The sequence below is a fragment of the Priapulus caudatus genome, unplaced genomic scaffold (assembly GCF_000485595.1).
Source record: "Priapulus caudatus unplaced genomic scaffold, Priapulus_caudatus-5.0.1 Scaffold482, whole genome shotgun sequence".
Taxonomy (NCBI): domain Eukaryota; kingdom Metazoa; phylum Priapulida; class Priapulimorpha; order Priapulimorphida; family Priapulidae; genus Priapulus; species Priapulus caudatus.
The window spans coordinates 123,892-138,464 of record NW_014577543.1 but is presented as its reverse complement, the minus strand read 5'-3'; the positions used below and the strand labels follow the sequence as shown (position 1 = coordinate 138,464).

The following is a 14,573-nucleotide window of genomic DNA, read 5'->3' as shown; positions in this document are numbered from 1 at the left end:
AAATTAGCTGAAAATAACCCTAGAACCTAGAGGCTACTGTTCCTTTAAGATTTGTGCCCAACTGTTGACGGACGGACGGACGAACGCACGCACGCACGCACGCACGATCATGCGATTCTACAAGCTGCATCTGACTACGTCAGATGAGCTAAAAATAAAAAAAATAATTAATAGTAAAATAATTATTAAAATTTTATATAAAAATAAAAAAAATAAAAAATATTTACCAGTATATGCCAGACGTTTTCGCTCGCTCCCTCGAACGAGCAGAAGCGAATGCTGACACCTAGCAGCCCCTGTCCGCCCCACATCGTGCTTGGCGTGATCGTAACGTTGCGGCACGACTGCGTCTTGCTGCTGTAGACTGTCATCGATATCGGCTTTTCCACGTTCTGCTTGAGTAGCTCTTTAAGCGTTTCATTGTCCTTGTCCTTAACGAGGAAAAAAAACAAAGGGTCGTGATTAATTTCATTAGTTAGTGACTCTAATGACCCTGGGGTCTGTTGTGAGAAACAAAATTAGTCTTAACTTTGAGTTTAATTAACCGTTTTCTTGTAGACCGTTGACAGAAACGTCATAAAATCTAATCGAATTTGCTTATAACTTTAGGAAACAAAATTCCGTCAACAGTCTATGAGAAAAAGTTAATGTTAAGACTAATTAAATTTTTGTTTTTGACAGTAGGCTCCAGATTCGTAGACAATATAATCACAAATCATTTCAATGCTCTCGAATGAACTAGACTACTTCATAGCTAGTAACACCATGGAACACATGACTTGACTTATTACACAGAAATTGCATATAAGGGTAAACATTTGAATTACTCCGGTTCAAAAATTTGGCTATGAATATATGTGAACTAATTTCAAATAACAGCCTATGTATAATATGTAATAACATAAGACTATAAATTACCAGTCTGGTATCGCCAATAGCAACAATAAAATCAAAGAAAGACTCGAGCCCGGCGTAATACCCCGCAGAGTTTTCTTGCACCTGCAAAAATAATAGGTTTGTAAACATTAGCAACAAACGCATTTTGCTGAAAATTACCATGTTATCCAAAATTCCTATTTTACAAAATTCCAATTTAAATTAATCTGAATTCTCTGTGAGGTTGCAGGAGGTTCCCTATCAGGGAGACTCAAGATTTAGGATGGGGGGCAGATTCCGGGAGCAGAGAAAAAGATATCATCTATATTGTATCTGCCGCTATATGCACTTGGGGACTTATGACCACAAGTTTTTAACGTAATTGTACTGAGATTATTGTCGTACATGTGTTATGGATTCATTGCATTATTAATCTGGCTTACTACTTAATTACTGTCTTCTCTATCACTTTCTGGCAGTCATTCATACCGACACAGTAGCATACGCGGGACGTACAATCCAAGTATCAATGTATTATGTAAGGTACATGAATTTATGGAAATCGAATCAATTTTAACATTGTTAACATGGCAACACAACACATCTAAACACGCACGTGTTACGCGTCTGACTTAACCAACATCAAACAACGAAATCAGACGTGAAAAGACCGGCCCACTATGCGTGTATCACCGACTATGAAACTATGGTGCATATCACAGGCACTTGGAGCATTTCAATAAAATATAATGCTAAATAAATACGAAATCTATTTACTACCAGCGTCTTATTGTTTCTCTACTCTCTTGCACCTATTATTGCCGACAATTTCCTGTAAATGCCGTCCAAATGCGCGATCATCTGCAACACACTGTCACACGCTGGCCACCGCACGCTAGCTGCTGCACACTGACACATAAATATATAGCAGGTAGAAAAGCATGCTGCCAAAATTCGCTCGACGCTCGCTAGATTTCATATGAATACAACACAAATATTCAACCATTCTACTCTATCTTTGTTTCTATTTGAAGAGCAGTGTTCACTTGTTATAAAAACATACTGTCTGTGTTCGTAACCGAGCTGTGTCACGCGAAATCACACAAAGCCTGACGAAATTTTTGCGTTCACGCCCGTTGCGCAGTTTATGTAAATGGCTGCAAGTACAGAGCTATAGGCAGTGCACTGCATTGTGTGAAACTACCACGCTGCTTTCCAACTCCCGTGTGAGCCCCGTGTGAGCCCCGTCAAAGCCGCCAGTGGAGCGTTGCAAAAACGTTGCAGCGCAAAAATGAGGTCACGAAGAGCGCCGGTGGGTGTTTCCTGATTCCGACAGCCATTTACACAAACTGCGCAACGGGAGCGAACGCGAGAATTTCTATGATATACTTATGTGTCAGTGTGGCTCATGGGTCTATATCCCCCAGGGTACTATCGGAGGTAGACCGAATAATTCTGTCCCATTTAAGGTGGCGTATAACAGTAAGCCTCCGAGATTGTTCACCGTTGCACTACTTCGTCTCTAGAAAAGGCCTTTTTTGGCATTTTTTTTTCGCCGAAATTCGGCACTAGAGTGCAATAATTAGCATTATGCCACGCAAGGTGGATGCGTCGTGGACGTCGAGAAAAGCATTAGAAGTAAAATTATTTTTGTTGTGTATTCGTGACATTCCGTCAGGTGGCGTAGCCATACGGTGGCGCAGAAGGCTCACCACAAATACAAATCCCACAACACAACTGCAAATCCCACAACACAACTGCAAATCCCACAACACAACTGCAAATCCCACAACACAACTGCAAATCCCACAACACAAATGCAAATCCCACAACACAAACGCAAATCCCACAACACAAATGCAAACGCCACAACGCAAATGCAAACGCCACAACGCAAATGCAAATGCCACAACGCAAATGCAAACGCCACAACACAAGCAAACGCCACAACGCAAATGCAAAAGCGACAACACAAATGCAAAATTCCCTGCCCGCGCCCGCCTGTACTGTTTGTACTGGGCGCATTGTATCATGCAGGAGTAGATAATCAGGATATCTTACTCATATCATCTACTCCTGATTGTATACAGCTGTTAACCCCCTCCCCCTCCGCACACACGCTATCACGCTATATGGCCGGTAGAGAAGCTGGTAGAGAAGGAGGAGGGGGAGAAGCTGGTGGAGAAAGAGGAGGGGGAGAAGCGGGTGGAGCAGGAGGGGGAGAAGGAGGAGGGGGAGAAGCTGGTGGAGAAGGAGGAGGGGGAGAAGGGAGAAGCTGGTGGAGGAAGAGGAGGGAGAAGCTGGTGGAGGAGGAGGAGGGGGAGGGAGAAGCTGGTGGAGGAGGAGGAGGGGGAGAAGGGAGAAGCTGGTAGAGAAGGAGGAGGGGAGAAGCTGGTGGAGGAGGAGGAGGGGGAGAGGCTGGTGGAGAAGGAGAAGGGAGAAGCTGGTGAAGAGGGGAGAAGCTGGTAGAGAAAGAGGAGGGGGAGAAGGGAGAAGCTGGTAGAGAAGGAGGAGGGGAGAAGCTGGTGGAGAAGGAGGGGAGAAGCTGGTGGAGGAGAAGGGGGAGAAGGGAGAAGCTGGTGGAGGAGGAGGAGGGAGAAGCTGGTGGAGGAGGAGGAGGGGGAGAAGCTGGTGGAGGAGGAGGGGAGAAGGAGAAGCTGGTAGAGAGAAGGAGGAGGGGGAGAAGGGAGAAGCTGGTGGAGGAGGAGGAGGGGAGAAGGGAGAAGCTGGTAGAGAAGGAGGAGGGGGAGAAGGGAGAAGCTGGTAGAGAAGGAGAGGGGGAGAAGCTGGTGGAGGAGGAGGGGGGGGCTGTGGAGAAGGAGAAGGGAGAAGCTGGTGAAGAGGGAGAAGCTGGTAGAGAAAGAAGAGGGGGAGAAGGGAGAAGCTGGTAGAGAAGGAGGAGGGGGAGAAGCTGGTGGAGAAGGAGGAGGGGAGAAGCTGGTGAAGAAGGAGGAGGGGGAGAAGGAAGAAGCTGGTGGAGGAGGAGGAGGGAGAAGCTGGTGGAGGAGGAGGGGGAGAAGGGAGAAGCTGGTGGAGGAGGAGGGGGAGAAGGGAGAAGCTGGTAGAGAAGGAGGAGGGGGAGAAGGGAAAAGCTGGTGGAGAGGAGGAGGGGGAGAAGCTGAGAAGCTGTAGAGGAGGAGGGGGAGAAGCTGGTCGGAGAAGGAGGAGGGGGAGAAGCTGGTGAGAAGGAGGCAGGGAGAAGCTGGTAAGAGGTGAGAAGCCACCTTCCTTCCCACCTGCGTCTCGCTCCCTTCTCCACCAGCTTCTCAACCCCTCCTCCTTCTCCCACAGACTTCTCCCCTCCTCCTTCTCCACAGCTCTCCCCCTGCCTCCTTCTTCCACCAGCTTCTCCCGCCTGCCGCCTTCTCCTACCAGCGCTTCTCCCTCCCTCCTTCTCCATTCTCAGCGCCTGTACCCTCCCTTCCTCCTTCTCTACCAGCTTCTCCCTTCTCCCCCTCCTTCCTCTCTACGCAGCTTCTCCCTTCTCCCCCTCCTCCTCCTCCACCAGCTTCTCTCCTTCTCCCCCTCTCTCCTTCTCTACCAGCTTCTCCTTCTCCCATGCCTCCCTCCTCCACCAGCTCTCCCCTGCCTCCTCCTCCATTCCCCAGCCTCTCTCCCCGCTCTTCTCCTCTCCAGCCTTCTCCCTTTCTCCCCCTTCTTTCTCCACAGCTTCCCCTTCTCCTTCGTCCACCAGCTTCTCCCCTCCTCCTTCTCTACCAGCTTCCGCCTTCTCCCTCCTCTTTCTCTAGCCAGCTTCTTCCCCTCTTCACCAGGCTCTCCGCTTCCTCCTTCTCCACCAGCCTCTCCCCCTCGATCGCTCCTCCACCAGCGTCTCCGCCTCCTCTCCCTACTGTCTCTACCAGCCTAATCCCTCTCCGCCTCCTGCCTCCTCCACAGCTTCTCCTTCTCCCCTCCTCCTCCCTCCCTCCTCCACCAGCTTCTCCCTCCTCTTCTCCACCAGCTTCGTCCGCTTCTCCCTCCTCGCTTCTCCAGCCAGCTTCTCCCCCTCCTCCCTTCTCCCCCTCTGCTCCACCCGCTTCTCCCCCTCCTCTTTCTCACAGCTTCTTCCCCCCTCGCTTCTCTATCGCAGCTTCTCTACCCGCCATATTAGCGTGGATAGCGTGTGCGCGGAGCCGGGGAGGGTTGATTAACAGGCTGGTATAACAATCAGGAGTAGATCTGAATGAGTAAGATATCCTGATTATCTTGACTCCTGCATGATACAATGCCCAGTACAAACGAGTACAGGCTGGGCGCGGGCAGGGGCATTTTCGCATTTTGTGTTGTCGCTTTGCATTTGCGTGTGGCGTTTGCTTTGTGTTGTGGCGTTTGCATTTGCGTGTGTGCGTGCGGTTTTGAGCGTTGTTGGTTGTGGCATTTGCATTTTGCGTTGTGGCGATTGCATTTGGCTTGTGGCGTTTGATTTGCGTTTGTGGCGATTTGTCATTTTGTGTTGTGGATTTGCATGTTTGGGTGCTTGTGTTGGGATTTGCAGTGTTGTTGTGGGATTTGCAGTTGTGTTGTGGGATTGTTGTCGTTGGTGCGTGATTTTGCCAGTTGTGTTGGTGGGATTTGTATTTGTGGTGAGCCTTCTTGGCTCAACCGTTAAAGCCACAGTCACCGGGTTGGGTTGTTTTTTGGTAATGTACATGTGTTCAGACAACTTATGCAGAAATTCGCATCATAGAGCTGCAAAAGTTTGACAGCGGTAGCATCAGAGCATGAATCTGTAGTATTTAAACATGATAAGTGTTATGTTTTGTAAGTGTAGGCCTAACATGTGAGTATTTTAAAAATAAATTTCTGTTCGATGCTTATTCGAGGCCTGCAGCCTATGGAGGCCCTCTACTGTTGTTTAACCACCTTACCCAGCATGGTAAGGAGTCGGCGATTCTGCCAAGAAGTCGATTAATTGAGTTTTATGTTAATGAAAATCTGTTATGCAGTGCTCTAGCATGATTTTTAGTCACATGCATGCTTCAAATAACATTTATACCATGTTTTTTTATGTAAAACATGATACATATCCGTGTACTATTTACATGTATTTACATAAAATACACTAATAAATTTACACACCATTTTGCGTGCCAAAAAATAGATTAATTATCTTCGTTTTACTCTATTGTGGCACTACGTGAACCCTACAGTGTCAAAATTCTTTAGACTTAATGCTGCAATTTACCCTAACCCTCGTTCTATACACTCACGCATAAGGCGCATTAATTTTCATTGATTCTGTGTTTTTGGGGGCTCTTTTCAGAGAGCTGATATCTCAGCTCGTGGTGTCATGCCCACCTTTTGAATTCGGCTACCCGTATAAGGAAAAGGGTCGAAATCGCTTCATCTAAAATTTCAATCGATACGTCTCTCGCTCTGCTCCTTTAAGGTGGCGTCTATAACAGTAAGCCTCCGAGATTGTTCAACCGTTGCGCACTACTTCGTCTCTTAGAAAAGGCCTTTTTTGCATTTTTTTTCGCGCGAAATTCGGCACGTACGAGTGCAATAATTAGCAATTATGCGACGCAGTGGTGGAATGCGTCGTGGATGTCGAGAAAGCATTAGAAGTAAAATTATTCTTTGTTTGTATTCCTGTGACATTTCCGTTCAGGTGCGTAGGCCACAGTCACCGCGTTGGTGTTTTTGTGTGTATGAAATGTGTTCAGACAACTTTGGCAGAAATTCGCATCATATAGCAGCTGGCAAAAGTTTTGAGGCGGGAGCATAGAGCATTGAATCTGTAGTTATTTAACCATGAATAAAGTTTGATTTTGTAAGTGTAGTAACAGTGTGCAGTATTTTAAATAAATTCTGTTCGTGCTTATTCGGCCTGCAGCCTATGGAGGCCCTCTTACTAGTTTTTAAGCAACCTATAACTGTTTTTATATTTGGTGAGGGTTATTGGACAGAACGGGGTGCATTGCAATTGTGAGATCGCCATGCAAAATGGCATGTGCTGCTACATGCGGCCCGTACGGCCGCTAATGCGCGCGAAAAAAAACCTATCGTTCCCTTCTAACATGGCTTTACCTTGCTACTGCATTATGTGTATACATTCACTTCCAATCGTTATTCACTTTTTAAAAGATTGTTTTCAGAAACGCCCGCTTCATTTCACTTTAAAATTACATTCGCCATTTTACAAACAATCAGAGCGAGTCTTTAACAATAGCCCAGGTTCTCACTTGTATCTCTGTGGCAGCTGCAGGAGGGCTGATAGACTCGCCTCTGATTGGTCTGATTGTTTGTAAATGGCAAAATGTCAATTTCTAAGTGAAATTATAAGCGGCGTTTGAAAAACAATCTGTTTAAGAATGATAATAGATTGAGTGAATGTATGTACGGCCATATCATAGCAAGGTAAGCCATGTAGAAGGGAACGGTAGGGGTTTTTCTCGCGCCAATAGCGGCGTACGCGGCCGGATTACCAGCGCATGCATTTATTGCATGCGATCTCACTGAAATTGGCAAATGCATCCCGTTCTGTCCCAATAACCCTCACCACAAATATAAAAAAGTATATGGACAGAATTATTCGGTCTATATGCGCGAGGTAACCTGAGTATGGTTCGATATATCGGAACTACACTGGTAAACCTACGGTATCTGATATGGTTTAGGGTTAGGGTTAGGGTTAGCGGGAGTAGGGTAGGCAACTCCCCTAGATCTCGTTAGTGGAGTAGGGCGAGTACGTACGGCCATGATTAGATAGTATTAAAAAAAAAAATACAGGGTACGTTCCGATATATCGAACCTACCCAGGGTACCCTCCGATAGTACCCTGGGGGACATAAGACCCTACTCAGCGTTTCAGTGTGCAGCAGCTAGCACGGCAGTTAGCTCTAGTACTAGAGCCCGCGGAATCCTGCCGCAGGCTATAAGCACATTCTGCCATAAGGATCAGGGGATCGAAATTTAGCGGTTTATCCGATATCGCGGGGATACCAGATTCTTGTGCCGGCGGATACCAGATTTCAATGTTTACTTGGTATCCGCCGCGGATAGTAAAAAAAAAATCTTCATAATCGGATAGAGATGGTGTGAGTTATCAACACTTTAGACGGCAGCGCATCTGAGCAGGCGTAGGAGCGCACACGGAGCGCGAGTGCGCGCCCTTAGGTTACATAATTTACTATGTCACACTAGCGTTTTTATACAGCAGGCATTACCATATTTGCAGCGCAAGCGTGGCCGGCATGTTTTGATATAATTGGTGAACAATGTGTATACATTGTATCATGATTTGTATCAAGTGAACCAGACAAAATGCCGGGTCTAGACAATACGTCTGCGTGTACTGTAGAGGCGTCTGTTAAAATCATAGATATGTATCGAAGAGTGCATAATAGAGATCTCTGTTATGACCACTTCTTGATATATATACAACAACCTGTGTTGTATATATCTAGTTGGTAAAATGAAATGCTCCGGCGACATGCACTTCAGCCCACAATGATAGACGCGGTCGAGTCGAGATTTTTATATATTAATTAATTTACATATTAATATTTCAAAATTGCTATTATTGCATATTTCCAAGATTTGCGATACCAACATTGTTGAATTACTATCCAAAAAAATCCTTGGCGATACCAGATCTTTGGGGGGGGATACCAGATTCAATACCTGGTATCCCGGAATGGATACCATGAATAAAAATCATAATTTCGACCCCTGCGTTAGATGTAATCTATGCAAATGGTCCAAACTGATGCTGAACCAAAAATTTATCCACAAACGCAAAATGATCCGGCTTTTAACACTGTATCTATCCAACAGTAGACACTCACCTATTCTTTGTGAACACTTTCCACAACGTTTACCACCCCAATTCGCTATTTTATCCATTTATTCCTTAAAAAGTGGCCAGCCACTACTTTCCAAATTCCGCTTTTGAAATGGTGTGTGTCACGGCGTGACGTCATACGAAATGTAGCTGCATCATAGCTGCCACAGTGTAGTTGCCAATGTTTTTGTGGCCTATGATGCTATATTTCGGGTTACGTCACGCATGCACACACAGCATTTCAAAAACCGAATTTTGGAAGTAGTGCTGCGCACTTTTAGGAAATTAAAAATGGATAAATAACATGGTGTAAACATTGTGGAAAGTGCTTCAAAAGATAGGTGAGATGCCTATTGTTTGATAGATAAGTGTTAAAAAGCCCGATCATTGTGCTTTTGGGGATAAATTTGTGGTCAATCCAGGTGGACCATTTGCATAGATTACATCTTATGGCAGAATGTGCTATAGCCCTGCCGCCAGCGATCCGGGCTATAGTACTAGAGCTAGCAGGCCGGTGTACTTTGTGTTGAAGATGAGCATTTGACCGACATTTACAGGATTATAGGCGAAATAGATAGAGAAACAAGTAAGACTGTTGGTAGTAAATTACATTTCGTGCTTATTTACCATTCCATTGGCAGTTGTTGTTTTTTATTGCAGACGTCAGTGCCTGTAAGGCTGTGGTGCGCTTATCATGGTTCAAGGGGTAGCTCTAGTACTATAGCTCGCTGTACATTAACTGCGCTGGTATAGACCGACCATGTGGGGCAGGTGTGTTTTGTGCGATGTGACCAACTTTACCCCCGATTATACCCGACATAAAACGTCTGTGGTAGGCAATTAATGCCTCTTATCGAATTGAATATGTCTCAAGTTATAGCACCGCTTACTAAAATTGAGTGGTGTGTAACCGTGCTGTGTTGATATGATGAGTGCTGTTGCACAATGGGTGTGTGGGGTATACTTGCGTTCCTATCCGTGTGTGTAGTTACAAACATGCGATTGCGACTTAAACGGCCATTTCTGGCGGCGCCGTCGAGTGTGCGTCCTGTGGCTTAGTGTCAGCGTGTGTTGAGTGAGTGTGTTGAAGTGTGTGCGTCGTGTGTGTTGTTGTGAGGCTGCGGCCGGTGTGGCGGCGTGCGTTTGTGGACAAAAAGGCATTGTTTGGTTGCAAGTAACAAATTATTGAGTCTGATCAAAAGAGATTGTAATATTGAGTTGTGTTGTTGTGCCATGAAAGGGATGTGTGTGTGAGAGCGAAATACTATGTGTAGTGAAGTGGGTGGTTGTAGTGCTGTTGACAAACAAGCTCAAATGTTTTGGTGCTCATCAAACCAACACAACCCGCCCACCCCTGGCCACATGCGTGTTGAGTGTTGAGATGAGTAGAGTGATGAGTTCCCGCTTGAGCGGCGGCGCGAGAGAAGTGGTCCCGAGCATTCGTAATGGTTGATGCTATAGCCCAGCGGCAGTTAATGTAAGCGGCTATAGTACTAGAGCTAGGTTCAAGGGAGCATCAAGATTTTCGGCTTGGTCAGTCCGAGTGGCAGTTGTGACTGTGTGTATACGTAAATGTGCGTACGCGAAACCTCGCGCGTAGATAAGTGGCGAAGAAGTAAAACGAAATACAGTCTCAGTCGTGGTGTCTAGCGATTACGGAATTACAACACTTGCCGACTTTGCAGGAATTTCGGCAGTGGCAGGAACCCAACTTACCCGTAAGACATGGTATCCCTCTGTACCTCCGCCAGGCACATTTGAGCTCTGTGCGCCTCCCATCGATGTTCTATATAGCTGTCTAATCTATCTCAAATGTAAAAAAAATACAATCGTTCTCACTCAAAGTTAGTAAAACTCCTAGGAGATGGCGAGCAAAATACGTGGCGAGGGCCGCGTATGTAGAAGTTATTTAATTTTTTGTAAATGTTACAATGTCTCATAAACATATAGCAAAATCCGAAGAAATATTGCAATTATTTTACTTAGAAATTAATTATCTTGTAAATAAGTAAATTATATTAGGTTATAGTGTACTAAAATCGATAAAACGAAAAGTTCTCTCATTGTTACTACCGCCATCTTACGGACATACTTTTTAATAATCTCAGTTTGTATATATATTTACAGAATAGTAATTGGGCCCGGTTAGCTCAGTCGGTAGAGCATCAGACTTTTAATCTGAGGGTCAGGGGTTCAAGTCCCCTATTGGGCGCAATATTTTTCCTGTTCTTCATCTTAATACGTAACAGTATATAATTATATCACAGTAACAAACGGTAACACAGTATCTCAGTAACATACGGCTGAATTTGATCATATATCGACGCAATTTGAACGCGAAGAATTTGGCGCCTTGAAAGTTGTGTTTTATTTGATGCCATAATTATGGTGTTGTTACCTCCGCGCAACGGAGTTGCAGGGGAGCCTGGGGAGGTAATGTAATCGGTCGTGTGTGTGTGTGTGTGTGTGTGTGTGTCCAGCCCGCGCGGCGCGATCGATAGCGCGTTGAGTCAGCGAGCGGCGAGTCAGCGAGCGGCGAGTCAGCGAGCGGCGAGTCAGCGAGCGGTGAGTCAGCAGCAACCACCAGCAAGCGGTGAGTCAGCAGCCGCCACCAGCGAGCGGCGAGTCAGCAGCAGGCGAGTCAGTCAGCAGCAGCCAGCAGTGAGCGGCGAGCCAGCTCGTAACACATACATGTTACATGCTCGCGGAGGTATGCACTCTCCGTGAGTGCCCTCTGTCTAGTTCTATATGCTTTATGATAATATTATGCGTCTTACGTAAAGTAATCAGTCTGCTCCCCGCCGTCTCTAATAATTACGCCCGCCTTCTTTTACTTCAGCGATATATTTACCTAGATATCGATCTCACATATCTTCTACCTCCAGTATTTCTTTCACGTTGTCCCATCGATCACACACGCACACACACGCACACACACACACACGCGCGCGCGCGCGCGCGCGCACACACACACAACACACACACACACACACACACACACACCACACACACCACACACACCACACACCACCGACACACACCACACACACACACACACACACACACACACACACACACACACACACACACACACACACACACACACACACACACACACACACACACACACACACACACACGTGCACGTACGCAGGTACGGACGCTCACGCACGCCTCACACGCACGTGCGTACGCCGACCATGCGATTTATTCACATTTGCTATATTTGCCGCTTCCTACTAATTAACGAGCATGCAACTTCGCATAACATTTGCATAATTTATCAGTCCCAAAATGTCTAGCGACACAATAATTAAGTTTTGGAACACAATCAGATACTAAAAGTCGAACAAAAACAAAGTCGATCGTCACTATAATAGGAAACTACATACCGGCGACATCACTAAGCAACCGCTTCATAACAGCACGTCTGTATTATGAGTTGTACTATACACTCTTTTGAACCTAGCAGCGAACTAAATTCGCAATCATATGTTTCTTTGTATGGAGGAGTTGTTTGCATCGAATGTTTGATTTGTCCTTGCAAGGTGTCAGCGACGGTCGAAGACGTAGAGTAGGCCTACAAACATGGATTAATTGTTCATTCTACTACATGTTACAACAAATATAAACGCAACCCGCAGGCTGTGGCCACTGTGAGCGTTCTCTTCCTGTCCTTCTGTCTCTTCTCTCTCCTGCCTCCGTTTGTATTATCTCCCGAGGCCTCGGATCATACCTACATTTATAGGGAAAGCTTCATTCTTTGAAGTGTGTGTGGGCGTTCTGCTCTCAGCCAATCACAGGCCCCTCACCCGACTATCCCTTGTAGTCTGGTTTGACCTATCTGGCTCTGGCCCGATCTATTTGCCACGGTTCGTATATACATATTCCATCGTTACTAATGAATATTGATTGTTCTCATCTAGCGTTGTTTGTTACACCTATCCTCTATCAATCTTAACCCTTGCCCTCTGTCGGTATTACGACTATCACTCCATTGCTATGCTACGTATCGTTGATAGTCGTATAGTAATACACATTGACCAACCAGCGTTGCCGCGGAAAATTAATGTTGGACAGCAGGTCAAAATTATATTATGCAGTCCCTCATGAGGAGGACGACCAATCAAGCGGGTGTAGAATAGTAGAGGGAGTCCTTATACGCAGCAGGCCTGAATAAACATCGAACAATAATGATTTAGGGGGTATACACACTTAGAGAGTTTCGGCGCATAAAGGCACTGTATTCATGCTAAATTACGAGAGATTAAAAACCCGATCTTGCCTCGAAACATTTTGCCAGATTGTTTTCGAGGTTTCACATCATATGTAGTCGACTCCCGTTTCAAACACAGAAATGGCCGACCGGTCACCATTGACGTACAAGACTGTTGAAAGCAAACGTCGAGTTCGACCGGTCACCATGGATGGCTACACCACTTGACGCAATAGCACAATGATACGATAAAACAAATCACACATCTATATTGCGTTCTCGGCGTCTACGACTCAGCTACATTGCTGGCATAATGCAAATTAGTGCCCGCTAGTTCCGAATTTTACTGCTAACATATTTAAAAGAAGGCCCTTTCCTAGTACGAGATTATAGGGACGAGATATTGAAACGGTGAGCAATTTGAGGAAGGGTTCTGTTGTATGCCACCTAAAGTTAATTAGCTTGCGCTAGGCTCTATTCAAACATCAGCGTCGCTTCCAATAATTCATGAGAGCGGATGCCATATGTAAAATTTGTTAGCCAGTAACTCTTTCTACCCTAGCAACACCCTGTGTTATGTCACGTGGTACGACACGTGTGTATAAACAACCCTTACACATATATACAGATAACTCCGGCACAGACTCGCATCACAAGCGCACGGATAACGCAAACACGCTCTATATATACAACTACCTGCAAAATGCGAACAAAGTCGGTTGTGATTTACTTTGCTGTTGTTTTAGCAGCGATAGCATGGAACATGTATCTAGGTGAGTACGTTTGTAACGTCGCGTGTTTCAGCGTGTAGGCAGATTGAGTATAGAAGCTCCGCCTTCAGGTGAAATCTGAATTGATACACGCAATTATGTGTGTAAACGGTGAGTCACTCTATACTAGTGTTAATGCCAGTATTTTTGTCACATTAATACGTCCATTTGTTATATTGTCATTTATTTATTTTTCTCAGTTATACGCTCACTGAATTATTCGTCTTTTCATTCATAGGGGGGCCTACGTTTACACATTTGATTATTTATTTATTTATTTTTTTATGGGCGCGCCCTTCTCCTTCCATTTTAGGAGAGGCCGTGAGACTTCGTTACATCGGATGCTACATCGATCTCCCTAACGGGAAAGGAGGTAATGATTTTGACAAATTCCATAAAATGCACGGCACCCTGACCCCGACCATCTGCGCCACTTATTGCATCGACCGTGGCTATATATTCATGGGTCTGGCAATCGGAAGGAATTGTAAATGCGGCATGGCATACGGAATGAACGGACAGGCACAAGAGACCGCGTGTGAGAAAAATGCGTGCGAGGGTGACGGCAGCGTCATGTGCGGATCTTCCCAAGCGAACACGGTTTACAGAATCGACGAATGTAAGTAGAAATGCGCAAATGTGTGAGTTTCTGTGTTCAGTGGCGTGTTGGACGGCGCAAGCGATTGCGCGGGTTTAAACCACACATGGGAATCATTACATCCTAGCTTAATGTAGATCGCTCTCTCTTGATGATGATGATGATGATGAGGATGATGATGATGATTATTACTATTATTATTATTATTATTATTATTATTATTAATTCACTATCATTGTCATTATTATCAATATAATTGTACATGTTATCGTTATCTTATCTTTCTCGTTATTACTTACTGTGAGTGTTGTTACTCACAATTGTTGA

General features: G+C 45.4%; 1 protein-coding gene and 1 non-coding gene across 2 annotated transcripts in view; one reads left to right on the top strand and one right to left on the bottom strand.

The window, feature by feature from the left end:
• Nucleotides 1-10,548, bottom strand: part of LOC106810882 (Golgi reassembly-stacking protein 2-like) — a gene marked incomplete in the record, with an annotated part of 16,687 nt that extends 6,139 nt beyond the window's left edge. Inside the window, 3 exon segments of the mRNA XM_014814351.1 lie at nucleotides 228-431; nucleotides 919-999; nucleotides 10,379-10,548. Of these exon segments, the coding sequence (XP_014669837.1) occupies nucleotides 228-431; nucleotides 919-999; nucleotides 10,379-10,441 (348 nt within the window).
• A 253-nt stretch (nucleotides 10,549-10,801) lies between these two features.
• On the top strand, nucleotides 10,802-10,874 carry Trnak-uuu. Its single transcript has one exon. It is a non-coding gene; the product is annotated as a tRNA-Lys (tRNA).
• Nucleotides 10,875-14,573: the final 3,699 nt, after the last annotated feature.